Here is a 24735-nt window from a genome sequence, read left to right as displayed (position 1 = left end):
TCCTTTGCTGGAACTTTCATTCTTAACATTTTATTCTCTTTAACTAGAGCCTCATTCCAAATGTCTTCTTTTTGTCCGTGAAGAGTTGTAATAATTTCTGTATTACCTATTTCATTTCAGTAATGCTTGCGCAGAAGTTATTTCTTATTCTTTCCTTGGTAGCTACTTGCATATTTGTCAAATAAGGATATATGTCAAATAAACTCATGGCTTTTATTCAATTCAGTAAACATTTATTGTGCCTCTTCTATATAAGAAGCACTTTGCCATCAAAGGACTAGAGATGTCTGAAATAAAGCAGAATGCCTTAAAAAAACTCACAGGGCACACAGGACAAATGCTGCCAAGCATCAGACATTCCCTGTGGGCATACATAAAGGAGGGAAAGGAATTACATTAGAAATTAAAAGGTTCAAAAATGCAAATGTGGGGGTGCCTGAGTGGTTCAGTCAGTTAAAGCGTCCGACTCTTGGTTTTGACTCAGGTCGTGATTTCAGGGTCATGGGATCAAGCCCCATATGATGCTTGGCACACAGTGCAGAGTCTGTCCCTCTCCCTCTAACCACCCCCCCCCGAATAAATAAACAAATAAATAAATACAATCTTTTAAAAACTGCACACATGGTTAAAGGAATGAAAATTTAGCATGCCTACCATGAAGAATTTCTGGTTTTGTGTTTGGACACTAGTATATATTTTATTTCTCAGGGTTTTGTGGTTTTTTTTTTTTACCTTTGTTAAAAACATGTTTATTATAGATCTTTCTAAAAACTTCACTATATATATATTATGGAATTTGTATCATTTCCATTCACTGAAACCACTGTGGTGTGTGCAGCTGCAAGAAGCTTGTAAGAATCAGTTGGCTTTAAGTTGCAAAAATCACTTTGCAAACTTTGCATTAATATTCATTAATTCTACAGGTGTGGATGGGGAAGTGGGGGAGAGGAGTATTAAGTAGTTATATGTTTTTGCCTTCTATGGAGTCTCAGGAAGCAGCACATCATCTAGATTTGGGGAAGTAATACAATACTTAAAGGTCTTAAAGCTCAGAAGACACTGCTTATTTCATTTTATTTATTTGATGAGAAAGTGAGTCCCATGGCAACAAGATGCCTGGTTACTACCCACGTGACCTGAGCGAGTCACTTAACTTTTCTGAGGTTCAGTTTTTGTATCTAAACAAGGATTTAAATCTGCAAATCAATAGTTATAAATATATAAAATATTTTTAAAGGATGCAACATCTTACTCATAGAAGGAGTGGTGATTGTTCACCTATGTACTTTGTAGTTACCTGCATGTACTTTTCAAATGTAGAGACCTAAATGGATCATAGCACTACACCAAGATCTGACCAGTGATAACAGTGGCTTATCAAAATTGTCTAAAATGATACCATATAGATGATGCTTGGAGTCTTTAATGACCCACAAGGATCGTTTGATCTATTTGGTGTCCCTAGTGGTCTTTTTTCCTTCTGGTTTGGGCTGTAAAATGCCTTTGACTATATAAAACACCTTTTTGCATTTCCTTTCATCTATTTCTTGCTGCTAATATATTAGTTACCTCCTGAATTACTTTAAAAATAATCTTCAGATGCTCTGGAACATTAAATCCTATAAACTTTTATCTCTGAAATTTCTAAGTATAGAACACACAGTGTGCCATCATGATTTGAGGGAGTTGATTTTTAAAGAGTTTTCCATTGTGTACTTGCACATCTAAAAGATGAAAGGCCTGAGGTTAGTATATTTAATGTCTGTGCATTTTCCCTCAATTTTTAATTACATTTTCCTGTTGGCAGCTGACCAAATTGAAATGCTGTTTTAAAATATTCTAATATTTGGGGTGCCTGGGTGGCTCAAGCAGTTGGGCTTTGGATTCTTGGTTTTAGTTCAGGTTATGATCTCCTGGTTGTGGGATCAAGCCCCACATCGGACTCAGTGTGGAGTCCACTTCGGATTCCTGTTCCTTCCCCCTGCTCACTCACGCCCTCTTCCCCCTCCTCAAATAAATAAGATCTTAAAAAAATAAAAAACAAAATATTCAGATATCTGATGTACCTCAAATACACGTTTTATTGGATGATTTAAATAGGAACAAGAAGGCCTGTCTAGCAAGGAGGTATATTCCAGTTTTGTATCTAATAGCTACCACATAAGGCAGCAGTATATGATAAATGCCACATGTTAAAAATGATAAGCGCTGCAGGAACTCAGAGAGTGGAAAAATAAGGAATGGCTTCATAAAGAACCTGGCACTTGTGTAGTACCTTGGTCATGTTACTCTAAGGCACGAATGACATAAACCAGAAGCAGGACTTGGTAGTCTTACTCAAGAGTAGCCAATTTCCACTTGAGGAAAGACAGCATTAGGTGGGGCACATCCGAGAGATATGGACAAGAAGTCAGTTATGCAAGAGAGAAATGAACTTGATCATGTAGGCACTGGGAAATAATGGCAGGCTTTTGGGTGGCTGGCTGACTTTGTCATTGTAGTGTTTTAAACTGATTGATTTGGTGGTGATAAGCAATGACAACAGGAATTGAATGGGAATTCAATTGGAAAGGAGACAGTCTCTTCTAGAAGGGTAGCAGTGGTGCACTGTTGGTGGGAATATAAACTGACAGAATTTTGGAGGCAATCTGACAGTATCTATTAAAACTAAAAATGAATATATTCAGTGACCAAGCAGTTTCACCTTTGAGAGATATGCTGACACTAGTGCAAAAGTAGGTATGAATAAGAAAGTTTACTATAACGTTAATTATAATGGAAAAAAATAAATAGAAATAACTTCAGGGCTAATCAGTAAGGTGATGGCCAAATAGACTGTGATACCATATGGAATTCTATGTGACAATTAAAAAGAATGTTGTTAATCTGTAAGGAATTACCTTTAAAGCACAGTGTTGAAAGAGCTAAAGGAAAAAAGAGCCAGTTTAAGAACTGTGAGGACAGTGTGGTTCTGTTTTTCTGAAATACATATTTATCTCTTCTTAAAACCAAGTTTGGAAGAGTGTACAACAAACTAATGATAGTGGCAATCTCTTTGGAAGACACTAAGGTTAGAATAGGTGGTAAATTTGCCAGATTTAGCAAATTTTTTAAAAAGATATTTGGTTAAATGCCAGTATCAGATAAACAACAACAAAAATGTTTAGTATAAGTATGTTCCATGCTATAGTGGGGACATGCCTACACTAAAAGATTATTCATCATTCATCTGAAATTAAAATTCAACTGCACATATATTTATTTTATCTGACAATCTTAGTAGGTGGCCAAGTAGAACTTCTACTCTTCAGGTTTTGTCCCTTTTCATTACACATATGAAACATAATGTTTCATAATACATGAAATTATTCATATAGTCTTTATTGTAATTTAAAAAAATAAGACTTAAGTGATAATCACTAGGAGTTGGCTTAGTTTCATTCAGAAACTGTCCTCAGAAATAGTCCTATTTTCCTGCCAGATAAGATTGCTAAACTGGTATGTTAAAGAATATTACAGCTATACAAGATTTTTTGTCGAAAAAGACTAATTTAGCATCCCCCACATTTTTCAGAATGCCCACCATATCCTTTCACTGTGTATTTCATGAATGCTTATTGAATGTCTGGATGGTAGGTAAAGTGTAGTATGGAGCATATTTCTGACCCAAAGTGAAAAACAACAGATTTATCAACAGCATGGATTCCTGGAAACAGTGGAGTCACATCCTAAATTTTCTCATGGAAAATTATTTTCACACCAGAATATGTTACCTCAACATTATCTAATTTAATCTATATAACAATTCTGTAAGGGTAAATATTGTTTTATTAAAGAGGAAACTGGGGTTCAAAGAGATTAAGTATAATATTTCATTGGTTCTAAGATGCCCATTTGGAATGCATTGTACAGTCACTGCTAACAGGCTTCAGTCATGATTGAGTTGTTATTGACCGCACACGTGCTAGAGAACTTGCAAAATTAATCAGTGACTTGGATGAAAATCCTGCAAATAACAGTGGCACTCTTGATCACACAGAGGACAGAATTGTGTGGGGAAAACAGACATCGGAAACTCTGGAATGGAAAAGTGATGTGAAAGAGCAGAACTGTGAGGGCGAAGAAGTTTTTGGAATACTTGAATCAAATTATTTCACTCAAGTTTTAATTGAGATCTATGTTCAGGAGCGATACATAATAAAAATCCAAAGCTGGAGAAGTCTAAGGAGCCCTTTTACTAAGTTTAACTAAAATTTCTATGTGATAAGAAAGAGTTGTGTCATAGTTGAGGTGGCAGTTGTCTTCCTTCTTTAGTGGTCCGTTAAAATAATAGTAAATCTTAAAATAGATAGTGTTTTAGATTCAGTGAAATACGCAAACCTGCCAAGTGTCACCTAGCGGGAAAGGTACAGTCAAAACCTCATACGCCTGTCCTCTGAGGCACTGCAGTGAACCATGAAGGGAATAGGACAGGACACTCTTTAATCTTACTCGTAATTAACTTCTGATGTTTTGTATTTCAAGAATTTAAGAATTGTTAACGAAATGGCAGTGATGGACAAAATCTTGTGTCTTTAAAAAAATAAAACATTGTGGCTTTAACATCATTTGGAGAAACCTTGAGTGTTCCAATGTCAGATAAGCAATGGTAATATGTACATGCATATAACACTTGATACTTTCCATAGTGCTTACACACATGCATATTACCTGTGTCATCCTGTGTCACCCTCCTGTCTACCAGTGAAGACACTGATACAGGTGGAAATGAGGCAAAATGATTATATTGCTGAGAAGTAAGAATGAACAGATCCCAAAGGAAAATCGAGAGCATGATCCGTGAAGACTCTTAATACTGAGCCTGCCAGACAGGTTCTGAATAGCATGACTGAACTATATGACTTCTCAGATTTGGATGGATATTGGAAAGACAGGGTTTTGTGTTGTTTTTTCTCATTGAGGTGTAGGAAACAAACACATAATAAAGAAGTACACTCATCTCAAGCATGCACGTAACTTGGTTTTTTACTTATAGTCACCACCCAGATCAAGAAAGAGAACATACCCAAAGGCATCTTCATGCCCCTTCCCAGACCATAACCCTCTCCCTAAAAGTAATGACTACACTGGCTATTGTATATAAAAGTGTATACTTTTTTTGTGTATTAGCTTTGATTACTTAACATCGTATCTGTAAGAGAAGTTTTTGTTTCTCTGTGTACCAGTAGTTGTGCCCGACAATTTCCTAAGTGGTTTAAACTATTTTGTATTTCTCCATCAGTGCCAGAAGGGGGTCAGTTGCTCCATATCTTTGTCAACACTTGGTGTTGTCAATTTAAACCGTTAAAATGGTATCTAGTTATGCTTTTAATGTTCAATTCCATGGTGACTCATAGGGGTAAGCACCTTTTTGTAAGCTCCTGGACATTTGGGTTTCCTTTTTTGTGAAGTGCCTATTCACGTCTTCCACCATTTTAAAAGATTGTGTTATATGTCTTTTTCTGATTGATTTGTAGGAGCTCTTTATATATGGAGGGTATAAGTCCTTTGTCAGATTGTGCAGTGCAAAAATCTTCGCCCAATGTATAGGAATTTGAATAGGATCCTCCTCTCCACTCAGAACATCAAACATGATTTTATCATCACTTACATCTCTTCTTATCCAAGCAGTTTAAAATACATAGAGGCAGGACATTTCCCTAATGCCTTTGCAGCCTATTTTGGCAATTTTAAGTATCCAGTAAAATATTTTTAACTACAAATTAAACATTTGTGACAAATAGTGAAACCTCGTAAGTAGGCTTTTAAATGTTAGAAACTTTCCATTTCCAGTGTGCATTTTATGTACCCCCAAAATACTGAAAATACAATGCCAAAAGGGAAGAGCTTTATGAATTTTAAGTATTAAAAACAATTCTTTTGGCTTACCCACTATTTTGCTTTACAATACTGTGTGTGTGTGTATGTGTGTTGAGGGGTATAACTACCATATCCCTCTTCGACGTCGAATAGTATAAAATAAAAGTAAATCACATTCAAATATAAGCTATTAAGGAAAGACCAGTAAGCACTGACATCATGTCTAACAGAGATTGAAATGACCCTAAAATCTGTGCTGAAAGTTGTCTGGCTCCCAATTTTTGGATTGCTGCCTACTAACTTAAACATGTGGTTGGCAAAAGGGACATTTTATATATATATATATAATTATATTAAATTGTATTAAATATTAAAATTGTATCTAATTTCATTATATAAAATTATATTTAAAAATATTTTTATAAATATATATATAATTCTAACTGGCAACCTCAGAAGGACACCAAAAAGTAAAAATCAGGGATGCCTTGTAGCTCAGTTGATTGAATCCAACTCTTGACCTGAGCTCAGGTCTTGATCTTGGGGTCATGAGTTCAAGCCCTGCATTGAGCTCCACGCTGGGCATGGAGCCTACTAAAAAGAGGGGGTGCACCTGAGTGGCTCAGTGGATTAAGTGTAGAGTCTTGATGTTGACTGGGGTCATGATCTCAGGGTCATGAGATTGAGCCCCATGTGGGGCTTTCTACACTGGGCATGGAGCCTGTGTAAGATTCTCCTTCTCCCTCTGCCCCTCCACCCTGGCTCACACATACATTCCCTCTCTCTCTAAAAAAAAAGTAAAAATCACCGACAATTCTACCAGTTTAAACACTTGACAAAAAAAAAAAAAAAGCAGAAGTCTTCCTTTTGTTCCTCCTTCCTACCCCCACCTCCAGTGGTAACAACCTTTAACTGGAGCTCTATCTCCTTCCAGACATTTTTATGTGTTCAGATGAGGTTATCAGATTTAGCAGATAAAGACCTTCAGTTAAATTTCAATTTCAGATAAATAGCAAATACTTCTCCATATAAATATATCTCACATATTATATGGGACATTTTTATTTTACATTTTTTTAATTTAAATTCAGTTTGCCAACATATAATATAAAATCATTTCTCATCCCATCAAGTGCCCTCCGCAGGGCCCGTTACCGAGTTACCCCATCCCTTTCTGCAACCCTTTGTTTCCCATGTTTGTCTTGTGGTTTGCTTCCCTCTCTAATTTTTCCCACTCAGTTCCCCTCCTTTCCCTTATAATCCCTTTCACTATCTCTTATATTCCCCGTATGAGTGAAACAATATGATGATTGTCCTTCTCCGATTGACTTATTTCACTCAGCATAATACCCTCCAGTTCCATCCACGTCGAAGCAAATGGTGGGTATTTGTCTCTTCTGATGGCTGAGTAACATTCCATTGTATATATACCACATCTTCTTTATCCATTCATCTTTCAGTGGATACCGAGGCTCCTTCCACAGTTTGGCTATTGTGGACATTGCTGCTATGAACGTTGGGTGCAGGTGTCCTGGTGTTTCACTACATCAGTATCTTTGGGGTAAATGCTCAATAATGCAATTGCTAGGTCGTAGGGTAGCTCTATTTTTAACTTCTTGAGGAACCTCCACACTGTTTTCCAGAGTGGCTGCACCAGTTTGCATTTGCATGGGACATATTTAAGCTAAAAAACCATTTAACTGAGTGTTCTGTGTCTTATCTAGCCACCCTGATATGGACATACCCACACGTACGTTAATGTCTACACTTTCCTTCTATCAAACTCAAATCAGCTGTATGTATTACTCTAAGGCTTCTGCCTTTTGCTGTTAACTTATCTAGTTTACAGAATTACTCAGGTTCTTTCTAATGGCTGCTTCATATTACATTGTAGACTGAGAATTTATTTACCTCTCCTCCTATTGGTAGACATTTTATGTATTTCCATTTTTTTATTATTTCAAATAACATACCATTGATCCTCTTTTTTAAAAAAGATTTTATTTATTTATTCATGAGAGAGAGAGAGGCAGAGAGAGAAGTAGACTACTTGCCGGGAGCCCAATGTGGGACTCCATCCCGGGTCTCCAGGATCACGCCCTGGACTGAAGGTGGACTAAACCGCTGAGCCACCCGGGCTGCCCTTATCCTCTGTATGGACTTAAAGAGTTGTGCTGTTGCTTCTGTAGGATGTAGGATACTTCCTAGAAGTGGAATTAAAATTTGAGGTTCCTTAATTTACTAGGTCATAGCATAGTTTAAAAAACATTGTTTGTTCAGTTCCTTTACACTTATTCACCAAGGCCCAAGGCATGGGGCAGCTGAGGGCCAAATACACCTGAAGCACCAGGTCTGGAGGAGCCAAGGCAAGACTGATGTTTCAAGATAGCCACCTTGCTTGACCTCTCAGAACTGGCCTCCCCTCCTCCATTGTCAACTCCATGACACCAGACACTGTTGTTCTTCAAGTGTAGCACAGTGACCGATGACATTAATTTAGAATGAATGTGGATTTACTCAAGGGATTGTTGTGAGAATTAAATGAAATATCATCTGCAAAGTGCTTGGGATGCTTCCTTATTTTTCTTATCTACCCCATTTCCAGTTCCTCTGTTAGCGTTAAGGGGTCTAACTCACTGAGGGAGACACCATAGTATAGTAAAGTAGGATAAGTCCTGTAATAGAATCATACTTAGGGGGCTGTAGGATTACAGGAAAGGGTGCCTACCTTAGCCTGGGGGTGTCAGAAGTTTTGCCCAGGACTTGGTCAAGATCTACTTAAAGTATGTCTTGAAAGATAAATTGTAAAGACAGGCAAGCTGCGTGTTTTGGGGGGAAGGACAATGGAAGAAATTTCCCAGGCAGAGGACACGGCGTTGTAAAGGGGCAAGATATAATAGAGTCTGTCACCTTTGGACCATAGAAACAGCCAGAAATGAAACCAGAAGTGGTTAGAAATCAGACATTAAGATACTTTGGGGCACCTGGGTGGCTCAGTGGTGGAGCAGCCGTCTTTGGCTCGGCATAATCCTGGGGTCTTGGATCAAGTTCCACATGGGGCTCCCCGCAGGGAGCCCGCTTCTCCCTCTGCCCATATCTCTGCCTCTCTCTGTGTCTCTCTCATGAATAAATAAATAAAATACTTTTTTTGAAAAAATGCTTTAGGTAGCAAGCTAAGTTCTATCTTTGTCTTAGAGTGAACAACAGTAGAGGACTTCTGTAAGATTCAGATTTACATTCTAGAAATATCACTGGGTTGACACTGTGGAGAAAAGATTAAAGATGCTAAAATCTAATGATAGATAGCTTATCTGTTTTGGAACACTATTGCAGTCATCCAGGCAAGAGATACTGGCAACTTGACAGGGACCATGGAAATAGGAGAGAATGGCTGATTTGAAACATAATTTAGGAACTATATAATTACCAGGATTTGGTGACTGATTAACTATGTGATCAGGAGAAATGAAGGAATCCAAAATGTCTGTTAGATTTTGACTTGATCATTTGGGTGGACAGTAATACCATGTATAAGGGAAGAAATATACAGGCAGAAGAACAGATTTTGTTGGGAAATGAAAGAACTGTTATTGTTTGGGAACATATTGCTGTGGAATATTCTAGGAAACATGAATAGGAAACTCTGAAGTTTGCATGTCTGAAACTCAAGAGAGCTGTCCCAGCCACCATTATGACTTGGGATACATCAGAATATGGCCAAATGTTGGAGCCATGAATGAAAACAGTGAGGAGGTTAAGACAGAATTTAGAATTTAAGATACTTTAGAGACACATAATTGGGCACACAGACAAATGGTGAATGTAACCACTGTGAGCAACAGAAAAGGGAACTTACCAGAGACCCAGAGAAGGTAATACTGAAAGCCCAGATGAAAGTGGAGACCATGATGTGGTGCTTTTCTCTCAGCAGCTTTAATTCTAAGACTAGGGATGGTAGGTAGTAGGGTGAGGCCTTGGAGGATCAGTGTAAGAAGTGTGAGATGATTTTATGGTGCCTAGAAAGAGAGTGACCATAAATACTGAGAGGGAGTCTCAGATGGACCAGGAAAAGATTTGAAGGCAACAGGGGCAGGTTTGAGACAATGATGAGTCCAAGAAGTTTTGGGGAGGGACCTCTTTAAACCAGAGCAGTACTCGGTATATATATGTACTTATACCTGAATATTCTTAACAATTAAATCCTCTAGCCATAGACCACCCATCGTTCCCTGGACAATTCCTATTGCACTGCTTTACTTTAATGTTAACTTGCTGAATTCTTTGTAAAATACTCCTTAGATTGTTAACCTACTTTTCATTTTTGCCTTGGTGTATTGCTCTTCAATTCCATGTAGCCTAAAGATCCCCTTTTCTCTTGGCCTCCATGCTTTTCCTGACAAGAGATGACCACCCAGAGCCTCTTCTTCCTGTAGACTGAAGGAATTATTAGTGAAGAGCATATGGTTCTCCTCCCCCTGGAGATGCATTTGCTCCCTAACAAGGTTCCGCTTAAAAATTCAGGCCTTGCAACAACATGGAATAAAGAATGTTGAGCCTCCATAAACAGCTGTGCATGCAGCTTTACCCAAAACAGATAATATGCACAGATGTGTTTATGGGAAGGAAGCATGAATACGCAGCATGTTGTTTTCAGCTTCTCACCACTGCAAGGATTTCTTTTCTTTTTCAAGGAAAGAGGTACATTGTGGTAAGCAGTGTTTTATGACCTATAATAAAAACTCTTGTAAAGACCATTTTTTGACCAAATGAAGCTAAGTGTTCTTTTCAGAGTCCTCGTTTGTTCCTCTCCTCCTCTCTGTATTGGAATGCACATAGTTCAGCATTAATGGATAACATAAGGAAATAATATCACAAATTCTAGCTCCTATTTGTTAAGCTTGGGAAAGCAACCAAAGTTAATTATGTAATAAAGTTCATTAGTAATGTTTTTCCCTATTCAGTAGAAGCTTCTGAATATATATGTTAAGTAAAAAATTATATGCGTTCAAGTAAATGATTATCACGTGAAAACACCCATCAGACAGTTTGAGGAAATCTCACCAGTTGGAGGCCTCATAGAAAAAACAGTTCGGGTACAAGGTAAGAATTAACTTGGGATGCCTGGGTGGCTCAGTGGTTGAGTGTCTGCCTTCGGCTCAGGGCATGATCCCGGAATCCGGGATCAAGTCTCACATCAGGCTCCCTGTGAGGAGCCTGCTTCTTCCTCTGCCTGTGTCTCTGCCTCTCTCTTTCTGTGTCGTTCATGAATAAATAAATAAATAAATAAATAAATAAATAAATAAATAAATAAGAAGAAGCAACTTAAAACCACCTTAGAAAGTTGGGTTATTTACAGAGGCCTATAATGCATTCAGTGAATAATAACAGTTCATTTCTAAGGATGCTTCTAAATCTAAAATGCCAGCAATCTTTAGACTTTCAAAATAAAGAACAGGTAGTATAACACCTGATTTAATTAAAATAAATTTTTTAAAGTGTGTACAATCTAGTAGGCACACAGTAGTGTCTGTTGATCTTAATTTTGACTGTTTGGGAAGATAGGAGGCTGTCCATTTACTAACAAGAGAAAAGTAGATGGATCTGAACTTAGCCAGATGCCATTGCTAACAATGGGTCCTCTTCTTGATTTGGTGACACCAGTCCCGAACCTGTTACCCCGGCCAGGAGGTTACCGCACTAGCGTTAGTCTTCACAACCACCTTTCAAGAAAATGTCATCCTCATTTGATGCTCAGGGAAGGGAGATTAAATAAAGTCTCTAGGCCACCTCATGTGTAACCTGGAGATGTAGCAGAGTCCTCAAAAGATGGCCTGTTAAAGTCAACCTGTGAAAACATTCACCGATTACTTTTGTCTGTTGATTTGACTGTCCTCTTGTTTTCCCTTTCTGATGTTCTAGTTCAGACCCTACTGTCTTATGTCTAGAGTAGAATAATAGCCTCCTTATAGCATCTCCCATATTTTCTATAAGCTGAATCATAAATAATAATACCATTCTTTTACAAAGTTTCACTAGTTTCTTACAGACTTTAAGATAAGATTCCATAAACACCCTATGCAGGCCCAGTAGTGAAACCCTTTGCAATGTGGTCCCGTTTAGGAGTAAGCCCTCTTCAGGGGCTGTCACTTGTCCTCAAATACCTAAGCACTTATTCTCTAAAGCCTCTGCTATTCCTCTGGGCTTACTCAGCGGCTATAGCACCTGTGCCATGTGTAGTCCTTGCCGTAAACTGATTTGAAGTGTATAGGTATCTATTTATATCTTCTCTGCCCATTAAAACAAGTGTCCTGAATCTTAGTCTTAGGTGTTTGTGTGTATCATTACCTACACAATGCCTGACACATAGTAGGGTCTTAATATCTCTTTCGAATAAATGGTAGCAATGCGTTGGGTGCACTTTACACCATATAAAAGTACTTAAGTATTTCATGTCCTACTTATTATAGGTAATTATATATTATTACAATATGTATAATTATATATAAATATATAATATCTTATTAAGTGTCTTCAAGGTTATTTCCACTTTTATAGATGTGAAAACCAAGGCCCACAAGTGTTGCAAATGATTTGCCTTAAATTATATAAGTTACTATAAGCAGAAATTGAGATGCAATGCCTTTAGCACTAAATTCAAAGGCCTTTCTTTTAAATCATACTGCCCTCAAATGGAAATTTGCATCTCACATGCAGGTGGCTTGCTTAGGTTGTATACATTTCCAAGAGAAATTTCTTTTGTGTTTTACTTGGCAAACACTCAGTAAATTCTTAGTGAATAACTGATAAACCACAATGGAGGATTGTAGACTTTTCACTAACAACTTAGGAATCAGCTTAATAAGTGAGGATGTTTATATAACTTCTCTGCACGGAGCCAAGAGCAAAAGTCATTATACTTCATCTTCATGCCTATCTAGGCACTGTTAAATAATTCATCAAATCAAGTAAAATCAACAGATCTCTCTGTATAAGGTACTTTCTTGGATTCCAGGGAGAGTATAGATAAGCCCCACATACCTGTTTCTTAGGGAATTTACAGTGTAGCACTTGACAGTTTAAAAAACAAATCAAAACCTAATTTTAATAATAATAATAATATCTCTTGCAGTTCTGTGATGGAGGCAGGGCAGAATTTATTCTGATTTTTTTTTTATAAGATACTATTCATTTATTTGTGAGAAAGAGGGAGAGAGAGCACACAAGAACACAACAGGGGGAAAGGCAGAGGCAGAAGGTGAGGGAGAAGCAGATTCCCCACTGAGTGGGGAGGCCAATGCAGGGCTCGATCCCAGTACCCTGAGATGTTGACCTGAGCCAAAACCAGATGCTTAACCAACTGAGCCACCCAGGTGCCCCGTCCTGACTTTTATGAATAAATAACTAGTTCCAAAAAGTTGGGCCTTGGTTGATCAGTTGGCTAGTGGCCAAGATGAAATGGAACTTAGTAGCACTGGGTTAAGAGCCCACACTTTGAGAACTATTGATGTGGTGATATGAAATTAAATTATTTGGAGATTTAGCCAGTAGTCTAATTCTGCATCTAAGTGATATTTCAAGCAGAGGGATTTAATCTGTAGAATGCCTCTCTTAGGATGAGAGCTGATAAGTGACTTGCTTAGAGTCATACCTCTAACTGTGGAACAGTGTGCTAAAATCAAATCCATGTCTCTTGATGGGGCTTGGATTGCTACAAGAATTTTGGATAAAGGTGGTAGGATAGAAAGAAAACATCTTTCATTGTTTTTATTCCATGCTTCAGTGTTCATTATAGACCTAAGGATATTATATTTTTGAAATAATGAACCAAAAGTCCTAACACACATATGAAGATGCTCTAATAGCTACCAGGTCTTAATAGGGTCTTAGTAGTGTAGGAATAGTAGGAATACTGATTTCTGTGCTATGCCTCTTTGGTCCCTATCGCATAATCCAAACCTACTTTTTCTGATTTCCCTTGAATTTTATCACCTGCCAAAGTATTCCTCCTTGGGAAGAGTCAGTGGGTTCTTTTTAAGTTTATGGCTTTATAGATTTCATAGTCATCCAGTTTAGTTTGTGGACTTTTCACTCCTCTGTGAAAAGTCATTGAACATTTTTGGCACCTGTTAATATGGTGTCCTAGGAGTCTAGTGTATCTGCAGGAAGAGTGATTAAAGCAGGGCCCTCTTTCAGAAATGGGGCCATAGAGCAGTGAGTGAGTAAAGATGGAGGAAGTCCTCAGAAGCTCTAAGATACAAGACCCAGAGCCAGGTAGGCTTGGTTTGAGGGCATTCAAGCATGAGAATGATCTGATAGGATCAGGTCTGCATGTTAGAAAGTTCAGGGTAGGGGCACCTGGGAGGCTCAGTTGGTTAAAAATCCACTTCTTGATTTTGGCTTAGGTCATGATCTCAGAATCATGAGATGGAGCCTGGCATTGGGGGTCCAAGCTCAGCAGGGAGTCTGCTCCAGATTCTCTCTCTCCCTCTGCTTTTGCCCCCCCCCGCCCCCACCACCACTCGCTTTCTCTCACTCTCTCCCTTTCCCTAAAAATAAATTAATCTTTAAAAAACAAAAAACCTTTTGGTTAAAGATAGTATACAAATAAAAGGAGAATAGCACATGACAATTAAAAGTTAAGTAGTAGATCTGTATTCCTTGACATGCAAATGAATTCAGTATACATTATGATGTGAAAAAGACGGTTACAAAATCATATACACTCATATTCCATTTATAAAACAGGAAATAACTTTCTATATGAGAATATATGCATAGAAAAATTAGAGAAGGATACACTAATATGTTAATTGTGGTTATCTTTGGGTGGGAGAATTGTGGTTAATATTTATGTTTTTCCTTGTGTTTTGACTTTTTTTTATTTTAACAGTGAATATGTGTTACATTTCTGATCAGAAACCTAGAGCTCTTTTTCCTTTGGAGAACAGAAACCTAGAAGGTCGGGGAGGAAGGGACCTAGGGTGAAATGCCATGGAGTAGAATGTCCCATTGGTTGTGGCAAATGAGTGGTTATTGGTGATCTTGTAAGAGCTGCAGCATCTTCGTTCACTGTAGTGATGTGATGTGGATGAGAAATAGGAAAATGTGCATTGCTATGTATAAAGATCATTGTCTGAGAAAAGAAGGGGGGGGGAATCCTTGGGTGGCGCAGCAGTTTGGCGCTTGCCTTTGGCCCAGGGTGCGATCCTGGAGACCCGGGATCGAGTCCCACGTCGGGCTCCCGGTGCATGAAGCCTGCTTCTCCCTCTGCCTGTGTCTCTCTGCCTCTCTCTCTCTCTCTCTGTGACTATCATAAATAAATAAAAAAATAAATAAAAAGAAAAGAAGGGGAAGGGTGCCTGGGTGGCTCAGTTGGTGGAGCATGTGACTCTTGATCTCAAGTTTGTGAGTTTGAGTGCCTGTTGGGTATAAAGATTACTTGAAAATAAAATCCTAAAAGAAAGAAAGGGGTCACTTGGTCAAGAGACAATAGAGAGGGAAGAAGTTCCAGGTATAGTAGGGAATGGCTAGTAGAGCAAAGGTTACTTGAATAAGCTGAATTGAATGAGACCTAGAGTGTAGAAGGAAGATGAATACTGAATAGAAGGAAAGGAAATCCTTCCTACCAGAAGATAAAGGAGAGGGCTAGATGCCAGTGCTTATAAATTTATAGGTGGATACAAAGGAAGGGAATAGCATTCCCTTGATGTCTGTGTTTCTCCCCATGATGGAGTATAGGCTAGAGTGCTAAGAGAAGAAAGATGATAAGGTAGGGAGACAGCAGTAAAAATTCAGACTAGCCTATAAGTACAGCAGGATGGCTCATTAGGGATCAATAAGATGACATAGCAGTAATCAGGATTGAAGGCTAACTTCATATTATTGATAATGGACACATATTATGTGATCATTCCCTGCCCACACACACACCCCCAACAACTCTGCAGCATAACAGCCAAGAAAGAAACAGTGGTTGGATTAGCTGAGGATTAAGCTTTATATAAAGATAAGATTAAAATGACCAACAAGAGAGATGAGGGAATTGGCAGATCTAGCAAATGGTGTGTGAAGAGGTTGGCTCTCCAAATTTTAATTAGTTATACTGTCTAATGAACTTACGTAAATGTGATATTTTGACATATAAATAAGTGTAATTAAAGTAATTTAAACATTGTTTAATTAAAATATTATATATCAGAGTTGAGCGATAATGCATTCTTGGTTTTTAGCCATGGAGATAACAAATATAATGGAATAGGGTTAAAGAAGTCAAGGTCTCAAGTCAAGGTACTAGCTAGGTAGGGCATCTTAGCTGCTTGAAGTCATGCAGGAAAATGGTGAGTGTGGGGTAGAGAGGATGTGCCATAGAGCCTGAGGAATATGGAGGATTGATAGCAAATGATAACAATGAAGAAGATGTTGTGACAATAAATGAAAGGAGGTATAAATTTCAAAGAGAAAAAGATAACCACCTGGAAGTGGTAATTGGCAACAAGAAAAGAATGCTAGTACAGCCCCTTGCGGGGTGGGGAGGGGTGGTGGGTAAGCAAAGAGGGCTCTAAATGAAAGATAATGACCTTAACAGGTTTTAATGTAATTTTAGTTAAGTTTGATTTGTTAGAATAATTTTCAACTGCAAATTATAGAACACTTAATGAAAAAATAGCTTTCTTTATATAAGGGCATTATTGCTCTAACTACAGGGCCAGAGGTGGGCAGCCCCAAAATTGATTCAGCTATTCAGCAATGTTATCAAAAACCCAGACTCTCCCTCATTACACTTTGGCATTTTATAAGCACAGATGATGTCTCCCTTTGTGTTTCAAGATGGTTGCTACAACTGCCAAGTTCACAGCCTCAAGGAGTAGCACTTAGTGTAAAATGCTTGGATAGAGAATGGGGGCTGGGAGGTGAGGAGGAAGTACTGCAAGAATTTTCTACTGTGGAGACGCCTGGGTGGCTCAGTGGTTGAATGTGATCCCAGGCTCCTGGGAGTCCCGTATCAGGCTTCCTGCAGGGGAAGCTCCTTGCTTCGCGCCCTCTGCCTATGTCTCTGCTTCTCTCTTTGTGTCTCTCATGAATAAATAAATAAAATCTTTAAAAAATCCAAAACTATTAAAAAAAAAAAAAAGAATTTTCTACTGTGGTCCTCTTTTAAAGGGGAAAAATACTTCCCGAAACTCTAGAGCAGATTTACCATTACATCTCATTGGCTAGCACTAGGTCTCATGTCCCTCCCTGGATCAATTCCTAACAAATGAGAATGTGATTACCTTGGACCAATCTTTATGGCTGGCGACCAACAATGTCTATTACAGGAGGCAGATAATAATATGCTCCACTCTGGAGCAGAAAACCAACTTTTGAAATCCATTACCTCATTTGGAGAGGAGGGGAAGATTCTCAGAACAGGGAAGTGAGAAGTAGAATGGGGAAAGATGAGAGGATACTTTTCCAAATGCAGCCATTAAAAAGCATATTGTTAAAAAATATATTAAAGAATATGTCTTGAAATGGGGAAATATGCACAGTATGTTGTTAAATGTTTTTTAAAAGAGGCACAAAATAATGTGCAAAGAACAAAAACCATTTGGGTCATTTGTGAACAATCTTCTAGGCACTGGTGCTCAGTATTTTCATATTGATGCAATGCTGGTTTTTGTATCCTGCTCTGAAAAAGTTATAATTGACCTTGCTATTTGTAGTGTGAATTCCCGATGACTTCCCACTGTGGGTTAATAATAGCCCTCATGGTGATGTAATGATTCCTCCTTTCAGACTGTCCGTTTAGTCATTACATTGTCCTTCAAATACCAACTTTCCACACTTGATGAAAATTAGTTGTTCTTTTCTGATTTCTAGTTAGTTAAGACTGATTCTTTACCTACTTCAGCATTATGGTCACTTCCAGGAATGAATAATATATGGATTCTTTTCATTCTCTCTTTAGAATACATATTTTATTAATAAAATTGGCATACAAAGCCACTTTTATTATGCTTTTATCCAGTTGCCTAGAGGCAGTAAAAATAGAAAGTCAGCACTTGCAATTAGGGGCCTTGCCTTTGTTTCTGCTGAAGAGCCCCCAGGCGATGTATTGCCTTTACTCAGTTATCTATCCTGTTCTCACCACTGGCCCCTGGCCCCTGCCGGCCTGAGGTGTGGTGAGGTGACAGGGAATACTGGCAGCTTGCCTGGAGCAGAGCTCACATGTGACTCTTGTAGCTTGACTCCAGGTCCTCCCATTTATTGGAGCTTTGAATTCATGAATTACAGCTTTCCAGGTGATCTGAAGTTTGCAAGAATCTCCTTTAACCGCCCCCCCCCCCCCCCGCCCTTGCTTTGTCAGAATTTGTTTTGCCCTTCCGTGATTTTGGATGAGCATTCTTTGGGTACTCCTGAGGACCAAAATGAGAAGCAGCAGGAACCTGTTTTTAAAGCAATCTTTGCAGCCCATTGTTATTGTTGTGAATTGAACAGTGAAAACATGAATGAGCGAGCTTCTGTCAATTTTTGAAGTAGAATAAAGGTGTGTAACCTGACAGTAAGCTTGATGTGACATATAGCAGATTATCCCTGAGCACAGAAATAGGAGGGAATGAAATTGCCAGTGAGTGAATGACCTGCTAACTGACCCAGACGTGGCTTTTTTAAGTCACTACTCCATTGCTTTATGGAGTAATATTGTACTATATTTTATAGGAGAACTGTGATTTTAAAAGACCCTGGAACTAGATCCAGCAATTCCACTTCTGGGTATATATATCCCAAATAATGGAAGGCATAGATGCAAAGAGATGTTGGTACACTTGTGTTCATAGCAGCATTATTCACAGTAGCCAAAAGGTGGAAATGACCCATGTGTCCCTCAGCCCATGAATAGATAAGCAAAATATGGAATATACAATGAAATATCATTCAGCCTTAAAAAGGAAGGACATTCTGACATATGCTACAACATGGCTGAACCTTGAGGACATCGTGCTAAGTGAAGTAAACAGGTCGCAAAACCACAAATACAGTATGATTCCAGTTACATGAGGTATCTAGAATAGTCAAATTCATAGAAACAGAGTAGAAGAGTGGTTGCCAGGGTCTGGGGAGGAGAGAGAAATGGGAAATTGTTCAATGGGCATAGTGTAAGTTTTGCAAGATGAGAGAATTCTGGAGATTGGTTGCACAACAGTGTGAATATACTTAGTACTGAACTATATACTCAAAAATGGTTAAGATGATAAATTTTATGTTATGTGTATTTTACCACGCTTAAGAATTTTAATATATATATTCATAACCCACAAAAACAAAAAAGATTCTGGGACTAACCCTCATTACTGTCATTGTTATTATAGTGCTCTACTTTCTTTATGGCTTTTACTATCACCCTTTATATGCAGGCGGTCACAATCTTTTATTTCTATTCCTAATCATAACCCCTACCTTATACCTACATCTTACCAGTTTAATGTAAAATACCTTTATTGTATGTGATCCATTTTAGACTGTAGACTCCTGTAATACCCTTCATAGGAAACCAACTGGATAGTAGGCCTTTGTAGCAAATTACAAACCATTACTAAGATACTTGAAACTTGAATAACAAACACTGTAATTTACACATTTTAGGAGAAAAAAAATGTCATTGACTATGGGTTGTATGTGTCTTATTTTTAGTTTTTAGATATACTGTTGGTATACATTTTTGTCACTAAAACCTTGGGGATGTGACGATACCAACATAGATAAGGCCAAAAATCCAGAATTGTCCATTGAAAGCTGTCATTTCTGTGATTTACTAGATGGTATAAATTAGGTGTTTTAGTATCGTTTTTGGAACTAATGACACTTTGTAGTTGAAAAAAAAGACCCAATGATAAAAGTTCTTCCCATTAGAAAAGCATGAGGTAAGTTTTCAGTTTGTTTGCTTGATGTCTTGTTTTTAAAGAAATAACAGGATTGAACCTCTAGAACGGTTAAAAGAAATGATTACAAAGCTTTACAGATTTCTGGTATGCTGACGAAAGTCCAGAATCTTCTGAGGGGAGGGTCACCAAGGACAAATCCCCACCCAAAGTCACTGGGAGCCAGACTTCATTCCATGATGGTGCCCTGTTAAGACATGTTTTTCCATGTGTTTCAGAAAGATAATGAGGGCCCCAAGTGACTAGATGTTGAATCCTTTTCTACCAGGATTGTGCATTGTAATGTAAAAAGGTTTAAATCTGCGTTTAACTTAAAGAGCCTTAACAGTAGTATCCACAGTTTCCTTGCCTTGTATCAGCAGGCTTACTGTAAAATATTTGTGTGTCTTGTATAAGACAGACTAAGAGTTTTATTAATTAGTTCAAATTTTACAATTTAGATTAAATTCTTGAGAAGCTATTTTAAAAGTATGTCTCATGATACTATAAACTGAGATCGAACAGGTAATAAGCTTAAGTAAAGAATCCTTTGAAATGTCTTTGATCCAAGCACTTCTTGTGGTTCTGAAGCAAAAGTGTGTTTCCCTGCCTTGTTTAGTGGTACAGTTTTGTTCATTTCATTCTGAGAAATTGGTACCATGTCTTATTTTTCCTTATGACTGGAGTCCCTAATGTAGCTGAGTATATTTTCCCTTTGAGATTAGGTGTTCCAGTGAATGACAGGTAAAGATTGAGGAGGGTTCCCACATCACAGTTATTACAAGTCTACAATGTACATCAGTCTACCTCACAATTGAATCATTGAAGATAATGAGATTTGGGCAAAAATTTTTAAGCTATTTAATTCAAAGCTCACATAGTTCAAAACTCTTTTGTAACTGGATATTGTAGGTTTAGGAGAAAACCCTATTTGCTCACACAAAAAAATTTAAAAATAGCCTGATAGGGCACCTGGGTGGCTCAGTTGGTTAAGCGTCTGCCTTCCACACAGGTCATGATCCCAGGGTTCTGAGATCAAATCCCGTGTTGGAATCCCTGTCCTGTATCTCCCTCTACCCCTCACCCCTTCTCATACTCTCTCTCTCTCTCAAGTAAAAATATAAAATCTTTAAAAATAAATAAAAATAGCCTAATAAAATCTAAAGAATGGCAATCCTTATGTAAAATCAGCTTCCTATACCTCGATAAGCACCATTTATGTGGAATCGTTATTGCACTTATATGGTTTGGCACTACTTAAACTGTGCTGGGTGTAATAGTTATAATGGTAACAAGTCATTTTCAAGTACTCTAGCCTTAAATGAAGGGGAACTAGACTTCCAGTACAAGTTTCAAAATAACACAACTAAAATAATGATTATGGCATATCTCAGGGAGGAAAGCCATGCAGCCGTTAAAAATTATGTTGTATTGGGATCCCTGGGTGGCTCACTGGTTGAGTGTCTGCCTTCAGCTCAGGTCGTGATCCTGGGGTCCTGAGATTGAGTCTTGCATCAGGCTCCCCATGGGGAGCCTGCTTCTCCCTCTGCCTATGTCTCTGCCTCTGTGGGTCTCTCATGAATAAATAAAATCTTAAAAACAAATCATGTATTAAAAAAAAGAATCTTGTGGATGTGGCAAAAATATTCATAATGAATTGTTAAATGTTTTTAAAACATTTAACCACATAAACCACAAAATAATGTGTACAGAATAATCATTTTTATTTACAAATACGTGTTTATATTAAGTCTTTGTTTATGCTATACATTATATATATTTACATATAAATATGATGTATTTATACTTACAAATATAGCAACATCTGTAATTTTTTTTGAGACATTTGTAATTTTTGAAAGACCAGAAAGACAAAAAATATTTAATGATAAAGTTTTCTCTATTCTCTGAGCAATAGGATTTTGAGTGATTTCTGTTCTTCCTCTGGATTCTTTTTTAAGATTGATTATTTATTTATTTATTTATTTATTTATTTATTTATTTATTTTAGAGAGTGAGCATGCAAGCAGGGGGAGGAGCAGAGGGAGAGGGACAAGCAGACTCTGTACTGAGTGTAGAGCCCCACAGGGGGCTCAATCTCATGACCCTGGGATTATGACCTGAGCCAAAATCAAGAGTTGGACTGTTAACCAACTGAGCTACCCACATATCCCCTTCCTCTGGATCCTAAAAACATTTTTATAAGTTTCTACATTAAGCATGTACCATTTTAATAATTAAGAAAGATGTCATATGTCCTATATAAATAAATACATAGATAAAAGCAATTAACACTTTTTTTTTTTTTTACTCTTGGTTCAGGTTTTTGGTAAACTTTAGATGAGTTTTATTAATTAGTTCAAATTTTAAAATTTTTATTCTGCTAATTGGCTGCTTAGACTATTATAAACAATGATAAATGAACCAAACATATATTCTCAGTAGTTTTAAATGGTTGGTGTTGAAAGTATAAGAATAAAGATGACAGGCCAGCATGGCATTACTTTAGGTTAATCATGCTGTTTAAAATCCAGGGCTTACAAGCCATGAGCATAACGTTTCCAACAATGACTGGTTTGCCCCAGCAGAGTACTCTTGTTAATACATATGCTTCCGTTTCACACTGGAAGGATGTGCATTGTGAGGTGTGTGACCTGCAGTGGTTCCCGGGTCCTAAAGGACTGACCCTCATCAGTGCAGTTTTCTTCAAGAGGTTTGCCTTTGAAAACTTAGAAGGTAAACTTTCCCAGGACAGAGTATCCATTGAGGTGCATCTCAAAGGGATTCTAGTACACCTGGGTCATTGCATATCACTGCTCAGTGCTTTGTTTCCAATGCTAAGGAGTCAGCAGGTTCCCTGACCTTATGGCACTGGCCACATTTTCTTATGGTTGTTTGTGATTGTCTCCCCTGGGGAAACAGGACACTTGAATGATTGTCATTCATTGAATGCTTACCATTTCCCAAAACTGCACTACCTCCCTTGGTATATATTACTTCATTTAATCTCATAATATTATAAAAAGTAAGCACAATTTTCTCTTCATTTTATGTAAAACTAAGGCTTCGATTTTAAATAAGCCAGCAGAACTCCCAGCTCTAAAGGAAAAACCAGCACTGTAACCAATAACCAAATATGACTCAGCTGATGAACAAGTGTGTCCTCACAGCCTTTGCCAGCTTTGAAGCCCATGATGCTGCCCTACCACTTTTCTAATCCTTATATGAACAAAATAATCCCATCCTCCCTTGTGCACAGCATTTGCACAGTATTTTGGAGGGTAGGTCAATTTTATTAACCTTAGAATTCAAAGGATCCAATGGTCAGAATCTTAAATTCCTACTTTCAGACACTGTTTCTGAGTTTTAAATCTTCTCTCTAATTTTACTGGTTCCAAAGTTATAAAAAGATGTGACATTATTTTTTGAATGCCACCTCCCGCCCCGCTCCATGCTGGTTAATAATGATAGCAATGAGCTACCATTTATTGAGGACTCACTACTGTGCTAAGTGCTTTCTTAACAGTGATGCCATGAAATCGGTTTTGTTGCTTAGGAATTGAGGTTTCACAAGGTTAAATGGCTTACCTGGCCTTATATACTCATTCCATCATTGATCTAATAAAGGAATGCACTGGGAATTTGAACCCACTTTTTCTGTTGAATCAACACTACTTGGCTAGTGATGTTACTTTGGGCTAATTATATATACCCGTGAATCAGTTTCTTGACCATAAGATGCGATAATGCTATTATTTACCTTAGTGTTGGGTATTGAGAAAAGTACTTGACACGTAGTGACTACTTAGTTGCTATAAAAGTAATAGGAATTACCATTAATAGCATTATCATATACTAGGTTTTAACTGTTGAAATAATATATTAAACCATATGAAAGTATATAAAGTAAAAAGTGTCTCCCTCTTACCACCTACTTCTTCTCCCCAGCCTTTACTACAGATACCAGTTTGGTATTTACCTCCCAGAATATTTCTTATGCCATCCAAAACTATTTTTTTTTAATATTTTATTTATTTGAGAGAGAGAAAGCATGAGCAGAGAGGAGTGGCAGAGGGAGAGGGAGAAGCAGATTCCTCACTGAGCAGGGAACCCAACACGGGGCTTAATCCCAGGACCCTAGGATCGTGACCCGAGCCGAAGGCGGATGCTTAACCGACAGCCATGCAGGCACCCCAGGCATCTGAAACTATTTTTAAATTTTCCTTTTGTGAATAAGATACAGGTCAATGTGAAATTTTTTGCTTGTGACCTTGCAAATGGAAGACTAGAGAGGTTAAGAAGGAAAACAAATTCATTTATTCAGGAAATACTTGTCAAATGCTTTCCAAGGCTAAGGATTCCTCTACATGTTGAATTTCTGTTTTGATAGTTTATTGATTTTCTTTTTTGGTTTTATTTAGGATATGATGTTTCAGCTTCTCCGAGGCCTGGACTTTCTTCATTCTCACCGAGTAGTGCATCGCGATTTAAAACCACAGAACATTTTAGTGACCAGCAGTGGACAAATAAAACTGGCTGACTTCGGCCTTGCCCGCATCTACAGTTTTCAGATGGCTCTTACTTCAGTGGTGAGTGAGAAAGTGCTATTCTTTCATTAAAGTTATGTTTCCTCTTTTAAATAATGAACTGCCCTTATGCCATGCCCCTGAGATTATTACTGCCTGTGGTCAGTTGGGGGAGAGAATGTCTTTACACTTTTTAAAAAAAAAAAAGGTTTTATTTATTTATTCATGAGAGACACAGAAAGAGAGAGAGAGAGAGAGGCAGAGACATAGGCAGAAGGAGAAGCAGGCTCCATGCAGGGAGCCCGACGTGGGACTCGATCCGGTTACTCCAGGATCATGCCCTGGACCAAAGGCTCAACTGCTAAGCCACCCAGGCTTCCTGTCTTTGCGCTTTTTAAACAGGAGGGCTAGGTTTTGCTTGTAACTATAGATACATACAGACTGGGCTT

At 38.0% G+C, this 24735-nt stretch overlaps 1 protein-coding gene across 5 annotated transcripts in view; it reads left to right on the top strand.

Moving 5' to 3' along the window:
• Positions 1 to 24735, top strand: part of CDK6 (cyclin dependent kinase 6) — a 240253-nt gene that overhangs the window by 90650 nt on the left and 124868 nt on the right. For all 5 annotated transcript variants that reach the window (XM_038556823.1, XM_038556824.1, XM_038556826.1 and 2 more), the window contains exon 4: positions 24182 to 24349. In XM_038556823.1, coding sequence (XP_038412751.1) covers positions 24182 to 24349 — 168 coding nt within the window. The remainder of the gene's footprint in view (positions 1 to 24181; positions 24350 to 24735) is intronic.

Source organism: Canis lupus, chromosome 14, assembly GCF_011100685.1.
Source record: "Canis lupus familiaris isolate Mischka breed German Shepherd chromosome 14, alternate assembly UU_Cfam_GSD_1.0, whole genome shotgun sequence".
NCBI lineage: Eukaryota > Metazoa > Chordata > Mammalia > Carnivora > Canidae > Canis > Canis lupus.
Note: the sequence above shows the minus strand (reverse complement) of the source record. Positions and strands in the feature narration are given on the sequence as shown.